The sequence below is a fragment of the Artibeus jamaicensis genome, unplaced genomic scaffold (assembly GCF_021234435.1).
Source record: "Artibeus jamaicensis isolate MK-2021 breed Jamaican fruit bat unplaced genomic scaffold, CSHL_Jam_final contig_391, whole genome shotgun sequence".
Classification (NCBI taxonomy): Eukaryota; Metazoa; Chordata; class Mammalia; order Chiroptera; family Phyllostomidae; genus Artibeus; species Artibeus jamaicensis.
This window is the reverse complement of record NW_026521814.1, coordinates 1,023,427-1,047,625: the sequence shown is the minus strand read 5'-3', so window position 1 is coordinate 1,047,625 and position 24,199 is coordinate 1,023,427. Positions and strand designations below refer to the sequence as shown.

Here is a 24,199-nt window from a genome sequence, read left to right as displayed (position 1 = left end):
GAACCAGAGGCACAGAATCATGAAATAAACCAACAACTGTAAGAGATGACTGATTGAAAGAAGGGCCCATTTACATGAACAATGGTGTGGATGGGGGTGGGCTGGGTGAAGGGTAGCAAAGGAGGGGAAGTGAGACAATTGTAATAGCATAAGTAATGAAATATTTTACAAAGAAAAAAGATACAGAATAAGTTTCTTTGGTTTTCAAGAGGCATGAATAATTAACAGGACATTTTTAAAACCTTCTTTTATACAGGGTGAACAGTCCTTTTCAAATGTAAAACTAAGGAACTTTTCTTGTCAGTCAGAATTAACAAGGAACATACATTTCAAAGCATACTCTAAATGTCCTCTTAAAGATCACAGAATTCAGAGATGGAAAAATCTTAGATATCACCTAATTGCAACCTCTCATTTTAACATGTGAAATAAAAAGGAGTTGAAGTTAACATTTCTAAAACTAAATATTTCTAAGTAGTCATATCCAATAGAGAAGGGGTATCCAGCTAATTTTCACCAGGAGCCACATCAGCCTTGCGGTTGCCTTCAAAGGGCCAAATGTAATTTTAGGACTGTATGAAGTGAGAGCTGGGTGCTGCCACCAGGTAGAAACAAGGTGGAAGGCTGGATTTGGCCTGTGGGCCTTGTGTTTGCCACCTGTGCGATAAAGCAATTTTAAAAACTTAATAGATTTTTTCCTCATACAATACTATTTTTGTGTAACATAAAATGATAGTGTATTTCATCTTCCATATAATAATCTTTCAAATACTTTAAGTTAGCAGTCATGTTTTTGCTAATTACTCCTTTAACTATTTTCTCAGATAATATTTGTATGAGATGACCTCTACTCTGGTCATATTCATCCTCTTCCATGTATCTACCTTAGGTGTATTCATTGTATGAAGGTCCAAAGTACACATCTGGAGTCCATATGGACTCCTGCAGTACTTACAGGTGGAAGAAACATTCTAGGAAGTGAATCAACTGGGGAGAGAATGAAGAATGGAGGGGGGGGGAATCAGGTACATATGTGGAGAAAAACCAACATTTAAAAGATACTTGAAGGGTCAAGTCAAGGCACATGTATAAAGGACCCATGGACAAAGACAACTGGAGTGGGGGAGGATTGAAATGTGGGAGGTGGGGGTGGGTAGGGCAGGAGAGAGCCATGGGGGGGCAAATGGGGACAACTGTATCTGAACAACAAAAAAATAAAATAAATAAATAAAAAGATAGTTGAGACTTGTTAAAGGTTTGAAGAAATAGATGGAACTTCCCACATAATGTTAGTAGAAGCATATTTGAGTATAATCATTCTGGAAGACAATATAAAAATGTATCAAAATACTAACTTTATAATCATTTGACCCATTGATTTTCCTGAGAATATCAGGAACATTAAGTGCACAGAAATACACATACAATCATGTTCACAGCAGCTTTGTGAAAAATAGAAAATGAGAAATAGTCAAAAATGTCCATTGATAAGGATTGGTTAAATAAAGCATCATAAAACCATGCAATGAAATACTAAGTACAATTCAAATGGATAATATCTATATTAATATGGAAAGATGTTGAATTTTTAAAATCAGAAAAGAGTAGTTTAAAAGATAAAAATGACCTATAATTCCATTTATATATGTAATTAAGTTATCATTACATGTGTTTATAACACATATAATTAAGTTAATATATTGCTTAAAATATTTATGTTATTATTGCATTCAGAATATTAGCAGTATTATTTCCAGTTGGTAGGACTTGGAGTTGTTTTGTTTGCCTTCCTACATATGTTTATATTGCCTGCATTTTCTGAGTTAATATTATTTTAATAACTTTTAAAATAATTAAACTGTGAGAGGTATTTTAATTTTGGGGAAAATGTAGAAATCTCACACAGAGTAAGAGGGACCAGTGGATAAAATAGAAAATACCAAGGAAGACATGACAGAGAAGAGAAGCAAAGGGGAGAGATGAGAGAAGAGAGATCTAAAAACAAAGGTTTAGTCAAAAGTTTTAAAAGCAAGAGAGGATTTCCGCCATGATGGAGGCGTAGATGGAAGCACTGTGCCTTCTCGCACAACCAAGTTTAAAAACAAAAAAGTTTTAGCAGCAAAAAGGCAGCCAAACCACAGAAAATTGAACTACACGGAAGTCTGACAACAACGAACCCTTCAGCCAAACCGGTAAAAGGGGCAGAGCCAGCAGCAGAGCAGGGTAGAGTAGGAAAGATCCACCGGACCGACTCCGGCATGCGTGACCCAGGTGCACTGGCAGCTGTGGGTGTATCCCAGGTGTGGAGAAGCAAGCAGACCCACTGAGGGCTGATCTTGGTCACACATTCATGTGCACATAAATGGGTGAAGGAGCTAGCAGTGAGACGGACTGCACAGGCCCCAGCGGCAGGAAGCAGCAGAGGGAACCGCCAGAGGGAACCGCCATTGTACCTCTCTGACCCTGCCCCCACATACGGCGTCACAAACCAGCCACCCGGGTGGCCCTGCCCTGGTGAACAACTAAGGCCCTGCTTCTCATATGTAACAGGCACAAACATTAAAAAATGGCTCAAGAACAACTCAGAGCCCCAGAGCCGATAAATCAAAGCGATGAAGAAACAGCCAAACTTTCAGATGCACAGTTCAAAACACTGGTGATCGGGATGCTCACAGAACTGGTTGATTTTAGTCACAAATTAGAGGAACATATGAAGGCTAAACTAATTGAAATGAATGGAAATGCACAGGAAACCAATAGTAATGGTAAGGAAACTGAAACTCAAATGAAAGGAGTGGACCAGAAGGAGGAAAAAAATGACCAAACAGGAAAGAATGAAGAAACAAGAGTTCAAAAAAAATGAGGAGAGGCTTAGGAACCTCCAGGACATCTTTAAATGCTCCAACATCCAAATTATAGGGGTACCAGAAGGGGAAGAGGAACAGTCCCGAGTGTAAAACTTATTTGAACAAATAATGAAGAAAAACTTCCCCAATCTGGCAAAGGACTTCTAGGAAATCCAGGAAGCTCAGAGAGTCCCAAAGAAGTTGGACCCAAGAAGAAACACACCAAGGCACATCATAATTACATTAGCCAAGATTAAAATGAGGGAGAGAATCCTAGAAGCAGCATGATATAAGGGGACAGTCACCTACAAAGGAGTTCCCATAAGACTGTCAGTGGATTTCTAAAAAGAGACCTTACAGGCAAGAAGGGGCTGGAAAGAAGTATTCCAAGCCATGAAATCCAAAGACCTACAACCAAGATTGCTCTATCCAGCAAAGCTTTCATTTAGAATGGAAGGACAGATAAAGTGCTTCTCAGATAAGATCAAATTCAAAGAGTTCATCATCACCGAGCCCTTATATGAAATGTTAAAGGAACTTACCTAAGAAAAAGAAGATAAAAAAGATGAACAGTGAAAGGACAGCAAACTCACAGTTATTAACAACCACACCTAAAACAAAAGCAAACTAAAAGGACAGCTAAATCAGGAGCAGAAACATAGAAATGAAGATCTCAAGGAGGGTTAGAAACAGGGGAATCGGAGGAGGAGAAGGGGGTAGAAGGTACATAAAATAAGTAGCATAGACGATAGGTAGAAAATAGGGGGGGCAAGAACAGTATGGGAAATATAGAATCTAAAGAACTTGAGACACATGGTCATAAACTAAAAGGGGGGAATGGTGGGGGAGGGGGTGTGCAAGGTGGAGGGGAATGAAGGGGGGAAATAGAACAACTGTAATGGCATAATTAATAAAATATATTTTTAAAAAAGCAATAGAAAACTAAAAGCATTTCCCTTAAGGTCAGGAACGAGACAGGGATGTCCACCCTCACCATTTCTACTCAATATAGTACTGGAAGTCCTAGTCACAGCAATGAGACAAGAAGAAAAAAATCAGAGGCAGCCAAAGAAAAAAAAGGAGGTAAAACTGTCATTATTCACAGATGGCATGGTATCATGCATAGAAAACCCTAAAGACTCCACCAAAAAACTACAAGATTTAATAAGTGAATCTGGCAAAGTAACAGGGTACAAAATTAATATTCAGAGATTGGTGGCATTTTTATATATCAATAATAAGTTATCAGAAAAAAATTGGGAAAACAACCTCATTTATTATTGCAACAAAAAGCAAGTACTTAGGAGTAAATTTATCCAAGGAGGTAAAAGACCTATGCTCAGAAATTTATAAGATACTGAAAAAATAAACTGAGAAAGATACAGATTACTGGACTCATATAATATGTTCATGGATAGAAAATATTAACATCATTAAAATGTCCATACTACCTGAAGCAATGTACAGATTCAATGTAATTCCTTTAAAAATACTAATGGCAAATATCACAAATCTAGAAAAATATTCCAAATATTTATATGGAGCCACAAAAGACCCCAACAGCCTCAGCAATATTAAAAAAGAACAAAGGTATCAAACTATTCTATAAAACCACAGTAATCAAAACAGCATGATATTGTAATAACAACAAGCATATAAATCAATGAAACCAAACAGAGAGCACAGACATAAAGCCTTTAGAGTCAATTAATAATTGACAAAGGAGGCAAGAACATACAGTGTGGTAAAGATAGTCTCTTAGAAAAATGGTGTTGGGAAAATTGGACAAATACATGAAAAACAATGAAACTACACCCTTACACCATACACATACACAAGAATAAACTCAAAATGATTAAAAATTTAAATGCAAGTTGTGAAACTATAAAAATACTAGAATAAAACATAGGCAGTAAAATTCGAAACATTTCTTGTACCAATATTTTTGCCTATATATCTCCCGGGGCAAGTGAAACAAAGGAAAAAATAAATAAATGGGACTATATCAAACTAAAAAAATTTTACACAACAAAAGAACCATCAAAAAAAATGAAAAGGTAACCCACTGAATGGGAGAACATATTTGCCAGTGATACATCTGGTAAAGGGTTAATTTCCAAAACATATAAAGAATTCATCCAACTGATCACCAAGAAGCCAAACAACCTGATTAAGAAATGGTCAAAGAACCTGAATCGACACTTCTATAAAGAGGACATACAGATGGCCAACAGACATTATGAAAAGACCTTCACTAGACATCAGAGAGATGCAAATTAAAACCACAATGAGATACCACTTCACACTGTCAGAATGGCCATCATTAATAAATCAACAAATAACAAGTGCTGGTGAGGATGTGGAGAAAGGGGAAACCTTTTGCACTGTTGGTGGGAATCCATACAGCCACTATGGAAAAGAATATCAAGCTTCCTCAACAAACTAAAAATGGAACTGTCTTTTGATCCAGTAATACCACTTCTGGGAATATAGCCAAAAAATCCTTAACACTAATTCAAAAGGATATATGCACCCCTATGTTCACTGCAGTGTTATTTACCATAGCCAAATTTGGAAGCAGCCCTAGTGCCCATCAGTAGATAAGTGGACTAAAAAAAAAGCTGTGGTTATGTGTAAATTGAACTTTGCAAATTGTTTTTCCTATGACAGTAAATGATATTTTCATTTAAAATGAAATTCCACAGTATTAAAAAATTAGAAAAAAATGTTTCAATAAAAAGTTATCCATGTTCTATTATACATCATATTTAACTGTCACTGCCATTAAAACAAAATGAAAAAAAGGCAAAGCTAAGGTACATTTACACAAGGGAGTGTTACTCAGCTGTAAAAAAATAAAAGAAAAAAGAAATCTTAACCTTTTGCAACAGCATGGATGAACCTGGAGATTACGCTAAGTGAAATAAGCCAGTCAAATGAAGGCAAACACCATATGATCTCATTTATATGTGGAATCTAATGAACAAAATAAACTGACAAACAAAATAGAAACTGAGGCATAGATTCAAGGGACACACTGACAGCTATCAGAGGGGAGGGAGGTTGGGGGGCCAGATGAAAGGTGAGGGGATTATGAAAAAAAGCATATATATGACACACAGACATAGACAACCATGTGGTGATAACCAGAGGAAAAGGAGGGATAAATTGGTACGAAAAAAGAATTTGCTTTTGGCCATGGGTGCATGATGCAGGGAGTATGCAGATGAAGTTTCATTGAGTTATCACTTGAAATTTGTATAGTTTTGTAAACCAATATGCTACCCATAAATTCAATTTTAAAAAGGTATGACAAACAGATAAAAAGCAATCAAGAACTCAAAATAATGAGGACAGAGAGCCACTGTGGTTAGTAGTAAAGAGCACTTTTTAAAAATAATTAAATAGAATGCAGACTAATCAACCTGAAGAGAAAATTAAAGTGAGAGAGCAGGAGAGAAATAAACCATTTATATAAGTTAATATCTCCACTTACTAAAGATAACTTTGCATTTTCATGATTAATATTGTTATTAACTGTGTAGGCATTGCTGGCACTATTGTTTTGTATTAATCACTGAGATTAATACAAATACATTCCTGCTATACTATCATCTAAATAAATCATGGTAATTTATCATTGTAAGAAAACACTGAGTTATAGAAAGAAAAAATAGGCATAATTCTAAATACTTTATCTAGAAATTAGAAATCTTTTGTTGATAAGACTGTACTCATTTTATTACAGATGCTTCTAAGGTAATTTAAAAGAAGTTTTTTAAGTAGTCAAAGAAATATTCATATCTTCCAGTCACAAGAACAAACAAAATTTTAATTTACCAGTAGAGAATTAAAATTTCACCTTCCCCTCATTAGGATTTTAATCATTTTGGTTTCCTTTATTATCTTCCCACCTGAAGCTCATTAAGGGGTAGAAATGATAGAGAAAGAAAGGAAAGAAAATCAGATTTTTTTCATTATGCCATTAGCAGTTTTGATGTACTAAGGCAGTAGGAATGACTAGGTAAACAGAAAAGAGGACAGATGGACTGGGGGAGTAAACAAAGTTACTGAGAGAAAATACAAGAGAGCACTCAACAAAGTAATCTCAGAATATTCGTACCCCAAATGGAATCAATTCTATTAAAGTTCCAGTAATACCTGTACTGCTAAAATTACAGGCATATGTTATTCAAAAAATCAAGCACATTACCTCTTTTAATTATTTAATACATATTCATTACTATCAGTATTTATATCCACTGATAATTTAAATGTAAACATGTATGTGCAAAGTGGCCAATGTGATTTGTTTCCAGTGATTTATTTCAAATGCTCTATTGAGAGCTCTAGTGTCTAAACCTCCTTAGAGAATGAAGAGCATAAGGCAGTGGTTGCATCCCATTAGCACTTAATTAATATTGGTGAATGATGGTAGCTTCAAGAGGAAAGTCCTGACTGATTGCTTGTCTGCTCCTGCTCGTATTGTGAGAAGATACATACTTTGGACATTGCAATGATTGTGGTCAGAAAAACACTTTCGTTCTCTTAAGTGCTGAGGAATGCATTGAGTGAAATGAAGAAAGTAGGAGGTTGTTATCATTGATAAATCAGAATTATGTTTTATGATTGCTTTATGCTAGGTGCTTTAATTACATTATCTCTGGACTTTGGGTCCACTTACATTAAGTGGTCCAACAAGAAAATAAACTAGTAAACCAACTATTTTTTCCTTGAGAGGAATGAGCAAAAGAATATGAAGATGGGGCATAACTCTCCCTTTTAAGTCCTTGGCTTTAAAATAATTTAATATCTTCTAAAACAATTATGATATAGAAAATGTCATTTTATTTAATATGTAGACCTAGATTTAAAGATTAGTTTAACTTTTCTACTAAAGTGTTAAATTTGTGAATTCTTGAATAACATATTAAAATGTAACTAGATTTATTTATCCTGATACAGTGAAACATAATTAGAAACTACTATATTTACATGCTGTTTGAAAGGTAATTAAATATTTGATGAGTGTTAATTATACACCTAATTACATTTTATAAATTTAGTTTCTCACATGATTAGTTACATATTACTGAATTATATATAAATGCAATTCAATACAGCACATTTGTTGCACCTATCTAGTTTAAGAGAAAGTGCTGGATATCATGAAGGTAATTGTGTATAAGGTGAAGATTTGTCTCTCAACAAGCTTATAATCAAATAAGAAAAATAACAAACATATATGACACAAGGAAAGGTGTAAACTCAGAAAGAGAAATTGGGAAAAGGAAGATAATTATTCCACCAGGAGGAATCAGGTAATACAAGTATATGGGGAGAACTGCCATTCTAATTCTGTGTGGAGGAAAATTGCTAGTAAATGGAGATGAGAAGGCACCAATTTGGTATAGGGCAATCTAAAAGTTTTTGAACAGAAAGTCTTTAATAATTTTCCTGAGGTTTTACTGCCTTTTCTATGCTCTCAGATTATAAAAAATACCAGGTATTATAAAATGAAAAGTAATAGTCACTAAATAGGTTCTTTATATATCAATGATTTGGGAGGAAATGAACCTGTGGAGAGAACATGAGCTGTCATAAGTATAATGTTAGGCAACAAAGAAATATGAAGAGTACAGGTGTAGGCATTCTGTACCATGTACCAAAATTAATTCAAAATGAATCAAAGGCCTAAATATTAAGTCCAGAAACTATAAACTGGAAGAGAGCATTGGGAAAAACTTTATGACACTGGATTTGACAGGGATTTCCTAGAAATGAGACAGAAAGCACAGGGAACAAAAGTGGAACTAGATAAATTGTACTTTATCAAAAGTAAAAATTACTGTGTATGAACAGACACAATCAACAGAGTGAAAATGCAAAGTATAGAACAGGAGAAAATATTTGTAAATCATTATCTGACAGGAGGTCAATATTTATAATATATATATAAAGAACTCCTACAACTCAACAACAATGAAACAATGAGCAAAGGACTGGAACAGAGATTTCTCCAAAGATGAAACACAAATGGCCAAAAGGCATATGAGAAGATGCTCAACATCACCAATTATTAGGAAAATGCAAATAATAACTACAATGAGATATCACTTCACACCCATTAGGAGGGCTAATTAGGAAGGAAGGAAGGAAGGAAGGAAGGAAGGAAGGAAGGAAGGAAGGAAGGAAGGAAGGAAGGGAGGGAGGGAGGGAGGGAGGGAGGGAGGGAGGGAGGGAGGGAGGGAGGGAGGGAAGAAGGAAAGTGGGGAGGGAGGGAAGAAAAAAAAGAGAAAGAAAGAAAAATCACAAATATTGGTGAGGATGTGGAATTACAATTCTTATGCGCTCTTGGTGGGAATGTAAAATTGTTTATCTGCTGTGGGAAACAGTATAGCAGTTTCTCTAAAACTTAAAAATAGAATTAACTTATGATCCTGGATGGGTTATGCATTCAAAACAACTGGAAGCAGGATCTCTAAGACATATTTACACACCCACATTCATAATAACACTATTCGCAACAGCCAAGAGACAGAAGCAGTCATGTCCATCAACACATCAATAGATAAAATATAGTGTGTATAGATATGTATATATATACTATATATCTATACACACTATGTATACACACACATTTATGTATAGTGTGTACACTATACACACTATATATATAGTGTACAGTGTGTATACATATACACACACTATATATATATATGGTGTATAGTGTGTATATGTATACACACATTATATATACACTACATTTATACACACAGTATATATATACACACTATATAGCATACAGTGTATATATATATTCACAATGGAATATATTTAGACTTCAAAAGGAAGGAAAATGTAATACATGGTAGAACATAGATGAACTTGACAACACTGTGCTAAGTAAAACAAGCCAAGCCCCAAAGAGCAAATACTTCATGATTCACTTATATGAAATATGTAGAGTAGTCAGATCCATAGGAACAAAGAGTACAATTGTGGTTGCTAGCAGTGTGGGGGAGGAGGAAATGGGGAGTTGTACAGAGTTTTAGTTACGAGGGTTGCCAGGTTTAAAAATTTCAAAAAGATAAAAATATTACATGGTATACCTATACAAAAAGTTATTCCTTGCTTATGTAAGATTCAAATTTAACTGAGCATTGTGTATTTTATCACACTGGGTCTCCTGCACATGTACTAAAGGGCAAGTACAAAAAAGAATTTCAAAGGTATTAATGCATTATTCCTTTTGTAATCTTACACTTTAGACACTACTAATCACACAAGGATGTGGGAAACCAAAAATAAAAATTGGTTAATCCGAATAATTTTTGCTCTACTCAGAATCCTGAGTGATCTAACTGTAGGGATTCAGTGCCACTAACTACATTTTAGTATTGGAAGCAGAAGGATGTTTAGAAAGAACAATATTAGGGAGGGTGGACTGTGGGAACCACACAGTACACAATATGCAAAAAGAGAAAGAATTAAAGCAGAGGCAGCAGGAAAAAAAAGGAAGGGATGAGAACAGACACCCTTGAAGTAGATTCAAAGAATTTATTAACTATCTGATGTAGAAAAATAGAAAGTGAACAGAATCTAGTAAAATTGTATGCTCTTGATTTTTTGTAGTAAGAGGAAAAGATTGAGAAAAATCATATGAGATATTTAGAACAAATGGATAAATAGTTTTAGAGGGAGAAAATTATACACTTGACATATCATTCATCAGAATGTATAATATATGTGAATACTATAACATCAAAGTACTCATATGCACCAAGCTATTGATTTCAGTCAGTTAATAATTTTCCATTAAACATATTTCAGCTGGGACTTTGTATTTTAAGCACCTGGCATTTCTACAAGCCATAGTCAGGATATTAAATTACACCAGTAATCTCATTAGCTAAGTATGTGTATATGAGGTCTGTCCAGAAGGTATCCAGCCATGTAATATGAAAAATAGAAACATTTATTGAAGAAGACACAAGATACAAGAAACATTGTACATAGGACAGTGATGCCTCAGGCTCCTTCAAAGTAAGCACCTTGGGACCTCGCACAGTTCTCTCAGTGTCTCTTCCACTGTTCAAAACACTCTGCAAAATCCTTTGTTGGAACTGCCATCAGCTGCCCCATCATATTTTCCTGTATCTCATTGGTGATCTGAAATCTCTTCCCTCTCAAAGGCTATTCTAGTCTTGGGAAAAGCCAGAAGTTGCAGGGTACCCAATCTGGGCTATAGTGGGGGCTGAGTCACCTGGGTGATTCACCAAAAAACTCTGCACGAGATGCGATGCATGAATGGGTGTATTTTTGTGAGGAAACTGCCAATCTCCACTTGCCCATAGCTGTGACCTTCTGAATCATCCAAATAGTTTTTGCAGACGAATGCTCAAACTTAACACAAAATTTGATGCAAATTCATTGCTCTATTTGCTTAGTCATTTTGAATGTGGTGACCACACAGTACACATGTTCACTCAGTGGCATCTACAGCCCCCACTGACTAGTACAGTGAAGTCCTCAGTGTTCATGCATGTGCATCCAGTCCACTCTCCTTGGCTGCCAGGTTACATTGATGCCACACAAACTGATCTCATTATATTAACAATGGCTGGACTTTTTCCAGACAGACCTTATATATGCAGTTCCGAGAAACAGCAATTTTCACATTTAAAATTTTAATTGAAATGGTGGTTGCCACAAGCTGGGGGGTGGGGAAAATATAAACTTCCATTTATAAAATGAATGTTCTAGGGGTCTGTTGTGCAGCATGGTGACTGCAGTTAACAACACCACATTACATATTTGAATTTTGCTAAGAGTAGTCTTAAATGTTCACCACACATACACAAAGAAGGTGACTATGTGAGGTGATGGATGTGAAGGAACTAACCTTATTGTAGTAATCATTTCTCATTACATTTGTGTGCCCCATCTTCCTATTATACACCTCAAATTTATAGTTATATACCAATTATATCTCAATAAAGCTAGAATTAAATAAATTTATTAAATTTTAATTGAAAGAAGATTTTTATGAAATGTGTTTGATCTACATTGCTGAAGATGCTCTTAAAAAGTAGAGCTCTGGTCTTTTGTACAAAGGGGGAAACGACCACCATTGTTACCCCCAGTAATGCAACCTTCCCAACTGGCACTCTTCCACTGCCCATTTTACATTATGCTGCCAGTTGGTTTTTCCTAAACCACACCATCTATCACATTGCTCCTGCATTATTTTCTGATTCTCAGCAATTCCTTGTGTGCATTGCAGCAGAACCCTCCACAGTATCTTCAAAGGCTTGGATATTTACCTGTGCAGTATGGTTTGGGACCAAAACAAAATATTTAGAAACTCAATATAAATAAGGGTTTTCCTATTTTCCTTCAAAAGTCTAAATGTAACATTACACTTGCATTCTTTGATGTTAATTTCAATCACCAGTAAGCCAAAATTATTCATTTTGGTGATTAAAATATCCACTATAGATATCAATAAGCAAAACAAAATCTGGCTTATGAATTGTGTTTTGCCAATCAGAAGTCTCTTTCAATAAGCACTGTACACTGTCACCCAAAGAAAATGCATATAATTCATGTTCATATGATAATTAAAATTATATTTTTAAATATTATTTTTTCATTATGTATTTTCCATCCAAAGGGAGCATTCAGGATTCTATTATAATTATTTATAAATTATTAACTGTTAATTTCCAATTATCTATGTGTGGATTATCCATCATAGTCTTTCAACCCAAGATGGCCTTTCCCTGGAACTGAGCATATTTTTAGACTAACATCTTAGTTTATTAGCTTTTCTTGTGTGTGTTTAGTAAATAAAAGTAAAGCAGAAGTCATAACACAAGCAGGAAGATAAATCTGCTGCTGATAATAATGGCATTTCAAATCCAAGAAATAATTATTTTATGATCCATAATCCCTTTAGGTTTTGCAAGTTTGTGCTCCCTTCAATTTGTGTAATGAATATCAATAGCACAGCAAATTACACTACACACACTCAGTAAGTATAACCTTTCCAGACCTGGGTATTTTCCATGCACCACACGAAATGTCAGGCACGCAGTTAGGTGTAGTTGTGGAAAGTTGTCTCTGAACATTATATTAATTCTCCTATATTATTTAGTTGTTGTAGCTAAGGATAAAACAAAAGAACAACGAATTTAATTGTAATTTAAGTGGTTATATTAAAATTCTTAAGAAGAGTAAACCCTTATTTCTCAGCTGTGATGGATTATTAGCAGCTCTTTCTGATTAGTTTTACTTAAGTTTCACTTTTCAACCAAAAAATGAAAAATACCATCTACCTTGTATCTCACTAGTAATAATTTCTGCTTAAAAATAAAAATGAACTATTAGTGTATATACATTAAATTGTGATGTAATGATAATTGTCAGTACTTATATAACTCTTATGTCAGGTACTATTCTAAGTATTTTTCCCTTCATTATTATAGAAATTTTAGAAAATATTTTCCATTGTTATCCTTATTTTAGCAGTTGAGAAGAAGAAGGTGCAGAGAAGTTAACTAACTAGCTGGGGCTTCCATAGCAAATAAGGTGGAACTAATATTTGAAACCAGTACAACTTGGTTTCAGAGCTACAAGTCCATGCAGCCAGATACATTGTCAGATACACTGAAGTATCTGACCTTCTTCCTCTTCTTTTTTATTGTTGTTCAAGTACAGTTTGCTGTCTTTTCCCCTTATTGAGGACTCAAACAAATGGCGCCTCCAACTCTCTCCCACAGATATCTGAGTAAAACTAGAACACCAAAGTGTCTTTAACTCTTCCAGTGAGAGCCTACTCTGACAGCACAGGCTGAGTGAGTTAGCGCCACATGTGCTAGTCTGTTTTTTTTCTTTTTATTCCCCAGTTGATTGTAATTCTTTGAAACAAGGAATATTGAAAGAGTGGAACACAACACAGCCTGGAATGTAGCAGGGGTTCTGTAAATGTCTCCTTGGTGAATGTTCTTACTGTTTTCAGGTCTGCCTATTGTCATTCCAGACTGCATCATATCTACCAACCACCACCACCATTACTCTGATATCAGCATTTGCAATTCTCCATATTGTGACGAATTTCACATTTCACTTTGAAACAAAGATAGGAAGAGCTATCCAAGCAGGAAAAATGTCTTACCTTCTAAATCTTCTTTCTCAAAGTGTGTTTTGAGAATAGAACGAGTTCCACCCCTATCCACAACTGCCTCTTCATCATTTCTCTGTGGGATGGGAAAAAAGGAGACCAAATAATAGTACATACATTCTCTTAATTGCTTTTTCTCAGAGATAAAAATGTTATTTACAAACTATGTTAAAGAAATAACAATATGATTAAAATTAATAAAGGTATTTTTAAGGTTAGAAGCTCAAAGTATTTTCTTGTTTTCAACATTTTTTAATTAAATTTATTGGAGTGACATTGGTTAATAAAATGTCGAGGATACAATTCTATGATACTATGTACATTGCATTATTTGATTAGCACCCAAAGCCAAATCTCCTGTCACCATATCTGGGCCCCTTTAGACTTCACTAATTCCCTCACCTCTCTCGCTCTGGTAACCACCATACTATTGCCCATGTCTATGAAATAATACCATCGCAATGACATGGATGGACCTAGATAATATCATGCTAAGCAAAAGAAGTCATGCAAAGGAAGTAAAAAACCATATGATTTCACTCATGTTGGGGTATAAAATAAAGGCAACAAATGAACAAAGGCAAATAAACAAAAAGTTGTAGACACAGACAACAGGAAAATAAACTTTTAATATTGGTGGGAACTTCTCTGCCTGGTTTCAGGAATTGTAACTTGCTCTCATGGCTAAGACTGAGTGAGTGACCTCCAGAATGCAAGCCACTTAGGAGACAAAGTTTGTCTCTGGCAGCAAACACTGCTTCTGCTTCTTCCCCTGCTTTCAAAGCATGGTCAACAGTCCATGACAGGTAAGATTCCTTACTGAGAGAGGGGCAACCTAAGCCAGACACAATCACTTGAGAGGCCATCATGGAAGGACTGTGGGGGGAGGAGGCTGAGACAAAGAGGGAGCGATGGACTCTCGCCCCTCGGCTATTCTGACATAGCCAGAGTCCCCATTTCCATTTAGGAGAGGCACTTCCTGGCTCTAATCCACTTAAGCCTAAAAACCTATAATGGGAAAAGTGGTGCAGCCCTCTCCTGGAAGAGGCCGGTTCCCAAGGGTGATCAGGACTAAGAAAGAATATGTAAAAATCCTGTGAAACCCGCTTTGTTTAGAATGCTCTCATTTAAATGATAAGGGTCCAAGCAAGAAGTTTGTTCCTCAAAGCTTTATGGCTCTTTAGCTATCTGACCCTGACTGAGAAAAAGCCCTCATAGTTCTTTGAATGCTATCTATTCTTTGATCCTTACCTGTATTCTTATGCAAAATAAAAGCCCATAGAAGAAAAGGTTATTGGCCCTTCCCCTTTGAGGGATCAGCCACCCTTCCTCCCCAAGCAGATCATGACTCGGTAGTTTCACCTTCATACGTGGCAGATGGGGGGACTTTGCAGGCAAAGTTGCCCGCATATAATATGATCTAGTATTTTAGGGATTCAATTCAGTCACTTGTACACAATTATTTTATTTGATTGTCAAGTGTTAGTTTAAGGAATATAAAGTTAATTCAGCCACACATATTCAGAGAAGGAATATCAACCAATTTTCCATGAAATTGAAGGCAATCAAACATTCTAGTTAGCATCATTTGTTAGTGAGATGAAAAACAGAAAAAAAAAACAGTTATCTTGTCAATTTAGTTACATGCATTTTTATCTCTGATAAAGATTTCCTCTTAACAAGATGACATTTTGAACTATACATGGAAAATATAAAAATCATTAGTATTAACACCACTACTGCTATGGTTGACATATTTCTACTGCCATTAAAAAGGGGGTTGTGGAGATCTAATCCCTTGAAAGCAATTAGTAGCAATTATTAGGTAAACTACAACTCTAATTATTTTACTTCAATATAATGCATTTTATTCAAACTAAACTGTAAAATCCAGTCAGGTGCATTAAACTTCCATTCAGTTTCTATTTTTTTAAACTTATTTAAAATGGCTAGGCAGAGGTTCTACTGTCCGCATTTCGTACACACTCAGAACAATATGCTCACTTATTTGGCACTCAATAAAATAATGGAAGGGAGGGGGAGTACAATTCACTTTGACCATGCAGGAATGAAAAAATACAAAATACTGAATAAAGTAAAATACACTTTGATTTTGGACACCCATTTAAAATTGTCTTAAAAGTGAAGACTCACAACAAAAAAAGAAATGAAAAGGCAAACTAAAGGTGAATGAATCTTCCAAGATTTCTGTTTCTTCTTTGAAAGGTTAATTCCTAAACATGATATTGATAGAAAATTTGGTCTTCATGTTTTACAAATAAGAACTTTCAACTGTAGAGTGGAGACAACATATTTTGACCTACAAAGATCAGCAAACTGGAAAGCAGAAGGCCATGTTTTAAGTCCTGTAGTCCCTTATCTTTCAGAAAATGTGAGCTGAGTCAGGTCAGGGCAAATGTTTGAAATCAGAGTAAAAGAATCCTACACTAATGATGATAGAAAAACTAAAAATAAAGACAGAATTCATAGCTCATTATTTTTCTGTTTGGCAAAGTTTTAAAGATCTGTTTATTTGAGCAATGAAAGCAATAGAAAAAACTAAAAACATGATCTACATAATATTCCTGAAACAGACAAATGCAAGTTTCAGCCTCTTTAGAATCTGTTCTTGATACATTTACAAAACAGACTTATCTTATGTGCAAGACGTACTCAAATATAAGTTACATTGGAAAGCATCTGTGCCCCCTGGGGTGTTTTCAAGAAGAATGCCAAGAGCTAAATCAGGCATTCATTGTCAAAGGTCAGAAGGGACAGTCTTTCACTATATTTTACGATGGAAGTCTTTTCAAACAATTGCAGATTTCCAGCCAAGATGGAGGCATAGGTAAACATGGCTCGCCTCCTCACACAACCACAGCAAAAATTACAACCAAACTACAAAATAACTGTCGTCCAGAATCTTCAGAATAATGAACTGTATGGAAGTCCAACAACAAAGGAATTAAATCACATTAATTCAGATGGGTAGGAAGGGCAGAGACATGGAGACATAAAACAGGCAGTCTCACTCCTATGTGTTGTGCATAAAAATCAGGAGAGATATTTCAGGAGCGAGGGATTCCCAGCCCCACACCAGACCATCCAGCCCAGGGTTCCAGTGCCTGAGACATAAGTTCCCATAACTTATAGCTGTAAAAAGCAGTGGGGGTTGAGGTAGTGGAAGAAACTGCAGGATTCTCAGGTATCACCTCTTAAAGGGTCTGCAATGGACTTAGAATATATGCAGACTCACTTCCTCTGGGCTCCAGCACTGGTACAGCAGCTTGATGGACACCAATGGTACCGGGGGAGAAACAAAGTGTCTGGCATCAAAGTGAGCACCAGCAGACAGCTTTCTCCCAGACAAAACTCCAGAGGCCAGGCAGCAGCCATTGTTCATTTCCTGAGACCTCTCCACACAGATCGACAGAGTAACTGCACCGTATCTCAGACTCCATAAACCTGGTTCACACAGGCTGCCCCACCAGGTGATTACTTATGTCTCTACCCCATTTAATTTATGAGTGTGATTTTCTACAGCAGGCCATGCTATAGGACAAGGAGTCAAAGCAGCCCTACCTAATATACAGAAACAAACACAGGGTAGCAGCCAAAATGAAGAAGCAAAGAAACAGGGCCGAAATGAAAGAACAGATCAAAACTCCAGAAAAAGAGCTAAACAAAATGTAGATGAGCAATCTCTCAGATGCAGAGTTCAAAACACTGGTTATGAGGATGCTCAAATAACTCATTGGGTACTTCACAGCATAAAAAAGTCCCAAGCACAATAAAGTTTACACTATGAGAAATAAATAAAAATGTACAGGGAATCAACAGTAGAATGGATGAAAATGAGAATCAAATTAATGATGTGGAAAACATGGAAGAAAAAAATTCAATCAAAATGGCAAGAAGAAAAACAAGGACAGAATAAAGAGCCTCTGGGACAACTTCAAATATACCAACTTTGAATCACAGGGGTGCCAGAAGAAGAAAAGAAAGAGCAAAAAACTGAAAACTTGTTTGAAAATATAATGAAAGAAAACTTCCCTAATTTGGTTTTAGGAAACAGACGTAGAAGGAAATAGACATACAAGTCCAGGAAGCACAGGGAGTCCCAAACAAGTCGGACCCAAAGAGGACCACAACAAGATATATCATAATTAAAATGCCACAGGTTAAAGATAAAGAGAGAATCTTAAAAGCAGCAAGAGAAAAGCAGTTACCTATAAAGGAGTTCTCATAAGACTATCAGCTGATTTCTCAAAAGAAACTTTGAAGGCTAGAAGGAATTGGCAAGAAATATTCAGAGTGATGAAAAGCAGGGAACTACAGCCATGATTGCTCTACCCAGCAAACCTAACACTTAGAATGGAAGGGCATATAAAGAGTTTTCCTAATAAGAAAAACTAAAGTAGTCCACCATCCCCAAGCCATTATTATATGAAATGTTAAAGGGACTTATTTAAGAAAAAGAAGATTAAAATTATGAACATAAAATGGCAATAAACACATACCCATCAACAATTAAATCTAAAAAACAAACTAAACACATAAGAGCAGAGACAGAATCATGGATATGGAGAACATATTGATGGTTGCCAGATGGAAGTGGGGTTGGGGGAATGGGAGAAGAGGTGAGACCATTAAGAAGTACAACTAGGTAGTTACAGAATAATCATGAGGATGTGAAGTACAGTATAGAAAACTGAGTAGCCGAAGAGCTTATACGCATGACCCATGAACATGAGCAAAGGTGTTGGGATTGAGTGAGGGAGTCAGGGGTGCTGGGTGGGGGAGTCAAAAAGAGAAATATTGGGATGACTATAATAGCATAATCTATAACATAAACTTTTAAAAACATGTATTTTCTAACTTATATCATTTCAACAGATTATTTACATACTCTGCTTTAGTACAATGCATTGATACATTTCATTAAATAAGAGATAAAGAATTTTAACTTCTTGGTTTTCTCATTCATCTCATTACCTTATATATAAAATTATGAAACCAAGAAATTGATATTAACATATAGATTCAATGTTAATACTCAACATATGTATCCATTATTTAATCTATAGAAATTACCATTTTTTAATACCAAATAGGTGCAGGATTTTAACTTCTTGTTTTTCTTGTCTAGATCCTGATTAACTTTTATTTTAAATTATGAAATAAAGAAAATTGAACATTAACACTTAGATTCAGTATTAAAATTCAACACATGCATCCATATTTATTCTGGAATCAGCCTTTTTTGTTCATTACCAGTAAGCTAAAGTATTATACAAATATAAAGGGTCATCTCTTTAACCTCTAATTGTATTATGCTGTATTAAATAAGATAATAGATGTGAAAGTGTAGGCTTGGATATTAACATATCATAAGAGTTCAATCATATACTGCTTGAACTGAAATTTGAGCATATAAGTCAAGTATAACTTTGAATTGCATTTAGTACATTAAATTTTCATAACATAATTGAAGCCACCTATTTTAACCAGCATATTACTTTGAAATTAGTTATTTAAAATATGGTATCTACTCTAGAATATAGATTATACAACCTCTGGTAATATAAATTAAATCTATCTATTGTAAATACTGTTTTAATTAAATCATATAAAATATATCCTAGAAGTCAGGGCACATACCTGGGTTGCAGGTTGATTCCCTGCAGGCCAATTCCCAGCAGGGGATGCACTAAGGCAACCATACATTGATGTTTCTCTCCCTCTTTCTTTCCCCTCTAAAGATAAATAAATAAAATCCTTAAAAAAAAAAAATATATATATATATATATATATATATATATATATATATATATTCTAGAGTGGCCCAATAAACCACTCGGGCTAGTCCCCTATGTATTTTTAATAAAAGCCAGAGTTCTTTTCTAAAGTAACTAATTAGGGAGGTGGCAATTAAATTTCATTCACTTATGCAAAGTAAATGTGTTATATCATCTTTACATGTATAAGAAAAAATAGAACTCAGAATAAGAACTGGAGACTAAAATGCTTGGTCAGGACTACAAAGGTACAAAGTAAATCATCATGTAAAAATTTCAACATTTCTCTCATCTCATTTACATAAAAACTCCACCCATGCAAACTTCAAAGATTAGCCTGGGGAGTACACAGTTAGGTCAGGGAAGTTCGTTAGTTGACATGAAATATCCCAGAGTCAACCTCAGGGTTCAAAGGTTCAGAGGTGAAAGTCTTCCAGTGCTAATCTAATCCTAGCTCAGAATTAAGCTAGGAATTAAGCTCAGAATCTTATCACAATATATAAGATTGCACTTATTATTATAAGATAGCAATAAGTGACCTAAAGAATATGATCTCTCCTAAAGATCATTGAAAAACATAGTTGCCAATGATACCCTGGGCAAGAGTTTGATCTCCAAAGTATATAAAGAACTCACATGACTCCACTCCAGGAAAACAAACAACCCAATTAAAAAACGAGCAAAGGACTGAACAAACACTTCTCTAAGGAGGACATACAGAGGGCCCAGAGACATATGAAAGGATGCTCATCATCACTAGCCAACAGAGAGATGCAAATTAAAATCACAGTGAGATACCAGTTCACACGGGTCAGAATGATCACCATAAACAAATCAACAAACAGCAAGTGCTGGTGAGATTGTGGAGAAAAGGGACCCATAGTACACTGTTTATGAAAATGCAGACTGATGCGGCTACTGTGGAAAACAGTATGAAATTTCCTCAGAAACCTAAAAATGAAACTGCCTTTTGACCCAGCAATTCCACTGCTGGGATTATACCCTGAAATACAAATTCAAAAAGACCTATGCACCCCAATGTTCACACAGCAGCACAATTTACAATAGCCAAAGGCTGGAAGAAATCTAAATGCCCATCAGTAAATGAGTGGATCAAAAAACTATGATATGTTACACAATGGAATACTACACAACAGAAAAAAAGGAGCTCCTACCCTTTGTGACAGCATGGATAGAACTGGAGAATATTATGCTAAGTAAAATAAGCCAGGCTGAAAGACAAATACCATATGATTTCACCTATAAATGGAACCTAATCAACAAAACAAACAAGCAAGCAAAATATAACCAGAAACATTGAAATAAAAAACAGGCTGACAGTGACCAGAGAGAGGGGAGGGGATGATGGAAAAGGGTGAAGGGTTTACAGCTATAAAGGACACATGGACAATAACAAGAGGGGGTGAAAACAGGGGAAGGAGGTAGGGAGGGCTGGGGTTGTGGGGAGGGGTTGGGGGGGGAAAGCAGAAAACTGTACTTGAACAACAATTTTAAGTTAAAGTTAAAAAATTAAAAAATAAAAATAAAAAATGAAACGGAGAATAATATGATAAAGTCCAACATATACCTAGTTGGAGTACTAGTAAATAAGAATAGAGAAAATGAGGGAGAGTACTGATTGAAAATAAGCTTTCATTTAGAATGGAAGAGCAGATAAAGTGCTTCTCAGATAAGATCAAATTCAAGGAGTTCATCATCACCAAGCCCTTATTATATGAAATGTTAAAGGGACTTACCTAAGAAAAAGCAGATAAAAAGGATGAACAGTGAAAGGACAGCAAACTCAGTTATTAAGAACCACACCTAAAACAAAAGCAAACTAAGAGGACAGCTAGATCAGGAGCAGAACCATAGAAATGAAGATCACATGGAGGGTTAGCAACAGGGGAGTGGGAGAAGGAGAAGGGGGGAGAAGGTACAGAGAATAAGCAGCATAGATGGTAGATAGAAAATAGATAGGGGGGAGGGCAAGAGTAGTAGGGGAAATATAGAATCTAAAGAACTTGAGACATGTGGTCATAAACTAAAGGGGGGAGAATGGTGGGGGAGGGATGTGCAGGGTGGAGGGGAATGAAGGGGGAAGAATAGAAGTAATGGCATAATCAATAAAATATATTTAAAAAAAGAAAATAATAGGTAAAAATGATAGTCATATATCCTTAGATTCAGGAATCACAATGAATAAAAGGATAATTAAGACAATGTATACCCACACATATTATGTGATATTGCAGAAGGACACTTTTTTTAAAGTGGCAAGGAACAAAAGACCACCTACAAAGAGATGATAAACTAATCAAAGTAGAAGCCAGAAGACAGTAAAATAATATCTTCAGGATACTAAAAATAATAATTATTAATCTGTAAGAGAGTATCAAGCTGAGATAACATTCTTTTTTAATTGTTTAATTATATTTTTTCCATTACCATTTATCCCCTTTATACCCTTTTCCACCAGAGAAACAGAAACCAAGACAATTTATTACCATAGTATTCTTTCTAAAGACATTTTTAACTACATACTTCAAGAAGAAATAAAATGATTCCAAAAAGGATGTCTGAGATGCAAGAAGGAATCCTGAGCCAAGAAACTAAAAGACATAAAGAAGCATAAAGAAAATAAAAATAACATAAGTTGAAAAATCAACTCCATGACCTCTAAGGTCCTTTCTAGTTTTGACAATACTTGAACGTTTTATATTAGACTATTTCTACTTCAGTATAATAATCAGTTTTGGTCTCTATTCAAGTACCTATTTGTGCTTTGGTGTAAGATAACAGTTATTATCCTTTCATATATCAATACCCTTTTCCTTTTTTGACATCCCAAATCCAGCTATCTTCCTATATGTTATAGACTTGTAGGACACATTAGTATCAACTATAGGAAGGGAATAAAGGTATACATATACATTTTAATTATTTATTTCTTTAATTTTTTATTATTATTCAAGTACATTTGTCTCCATTTTTACCCCACCATGCCCCACCCCCACCCCATCTATTCCTACCTCCCAGCCTGGAACCCACCCCCTTTGGTTTTGTCTATGTGTTCTTCATATATTTTATAATAAAATTAGCAATTATTACCTTCTCATCATCAATAAAGACATGTTCTTTACAACTTTGTAAAAATCTACAAAATTAGAGTACTGCACAAATATTCAGCCTTCTTATCATAAATCAGGACAGCTCTAAGTTGGCCTACATACACAGTAGTCAATTATGTAAATTATTTAAACTGAAATACGTCCTTAATGTCTGCATTTTAACGATTAATAGGTGAACTGGATCTGAATAATCAATAATTTGCAAACTCAAAATAGAAAAAAGTTTCCTAATATTAGAAAACCAATAAATCAAGCCAGAGACTAATAAAATAATATTTGTAAGACTATGAATTAAATAAACAGGGACATTTCAAAATATTTTTAGATAACTAAAATCATGCTGAGGAATAAGATAAATACTGAGGAATCAGAAGGTGAACTTCAATGATAAGAAAAGCAGTGAAAAAAAAATTTTTAAAGTAAAGATCAGTAATTTTTTTCTTTAACCTCAGTCATTGTTTATTAGTGATATATTTTACCATATCATTAATAAAGGGGTAGAAATCTTAGGCATGCAATATACTAAAAAATTGACTTCTATTACATTTAATTGCAGCTTTAAGCAAAGTGATTTTTGAAGGAGCCAGGGAAACGAGGAAGTGATTGTTCTCAATTTTAGCTGCTGGCTCGACCATAAGGACAGGGTGCACTTAAAGGAGGTACAGAGCTGATTGTGTTAAGTCAGCTCCTGGAACGCCAAGCGGGGTGGGGGTGGGGGGGTGGGGGGTGGTGGTAAAAAGACCACAACCACAGCATGAGGTTTAAGAGCCAATCAGCCATACTATCACGAGCTGTCCACGAGCTCTAGTAACCAGTCCTTGGTCAGATCACGCACCTTAGTATAGCCCCTGAGCCAATAGCTAACTGCCACCTTCTGCTTCTGGAAGTTGCTTACTTGCTCGCTTCTATAAGAACCCTAGTCTGTAAGCGTTCGGGGCGACTCTCATTTGCAGCCATTTTGGCACTCGTGTGTCTCCTGAGGCACCCCGAGAGTTTGCCCCTGCACAGGTAAAACTGAAACTTTGGCCAATAAAACACCTCTGACTACCCAGCGGTCTCCGACCCTTCTTGCTCGCGAGGATGGGATGTAACAATTTTCCTAATTACAGAAATGTCAAAATGTGGGAGATCTAATAAAGAACAAAAATAAAAATAAAAAATAAAAAGTTTATGATCTTAAATTTTCTAATTATCTTAAAATTCAAGGGACATAGAGAAAGAAATAAAAATACCCTAAAG

The 24,199-nt window shown here is 35.4% G+C and overlaps 1 protein-coding gene across 3 annotated transcripts in view; it reads right to left on the bottom strand.

Moving 5' to 3' along the window:
• The window catches only part of SLC4A10 (solute carrier family 4 member 10), a 273,304-nt gene that overhangs the window by 154,249 nt on the left and 94,856 nt on the right, over positions 1-24,199 (bottom strand). For all 3 annotated transcript variants that reach the window (XM_037140408.2, XM_037140406.2, XM_037140407.2), the window contains exon 2: positions 14,026-14,107. In XM_037140408.2, coding sequence (XP_036996303.1) covers positions 14,026-14,107 — 82 coding nt within the window. The remainder of the gene's footprint in view (positions 1-14,025; positions 14,108-24,199) is intronic.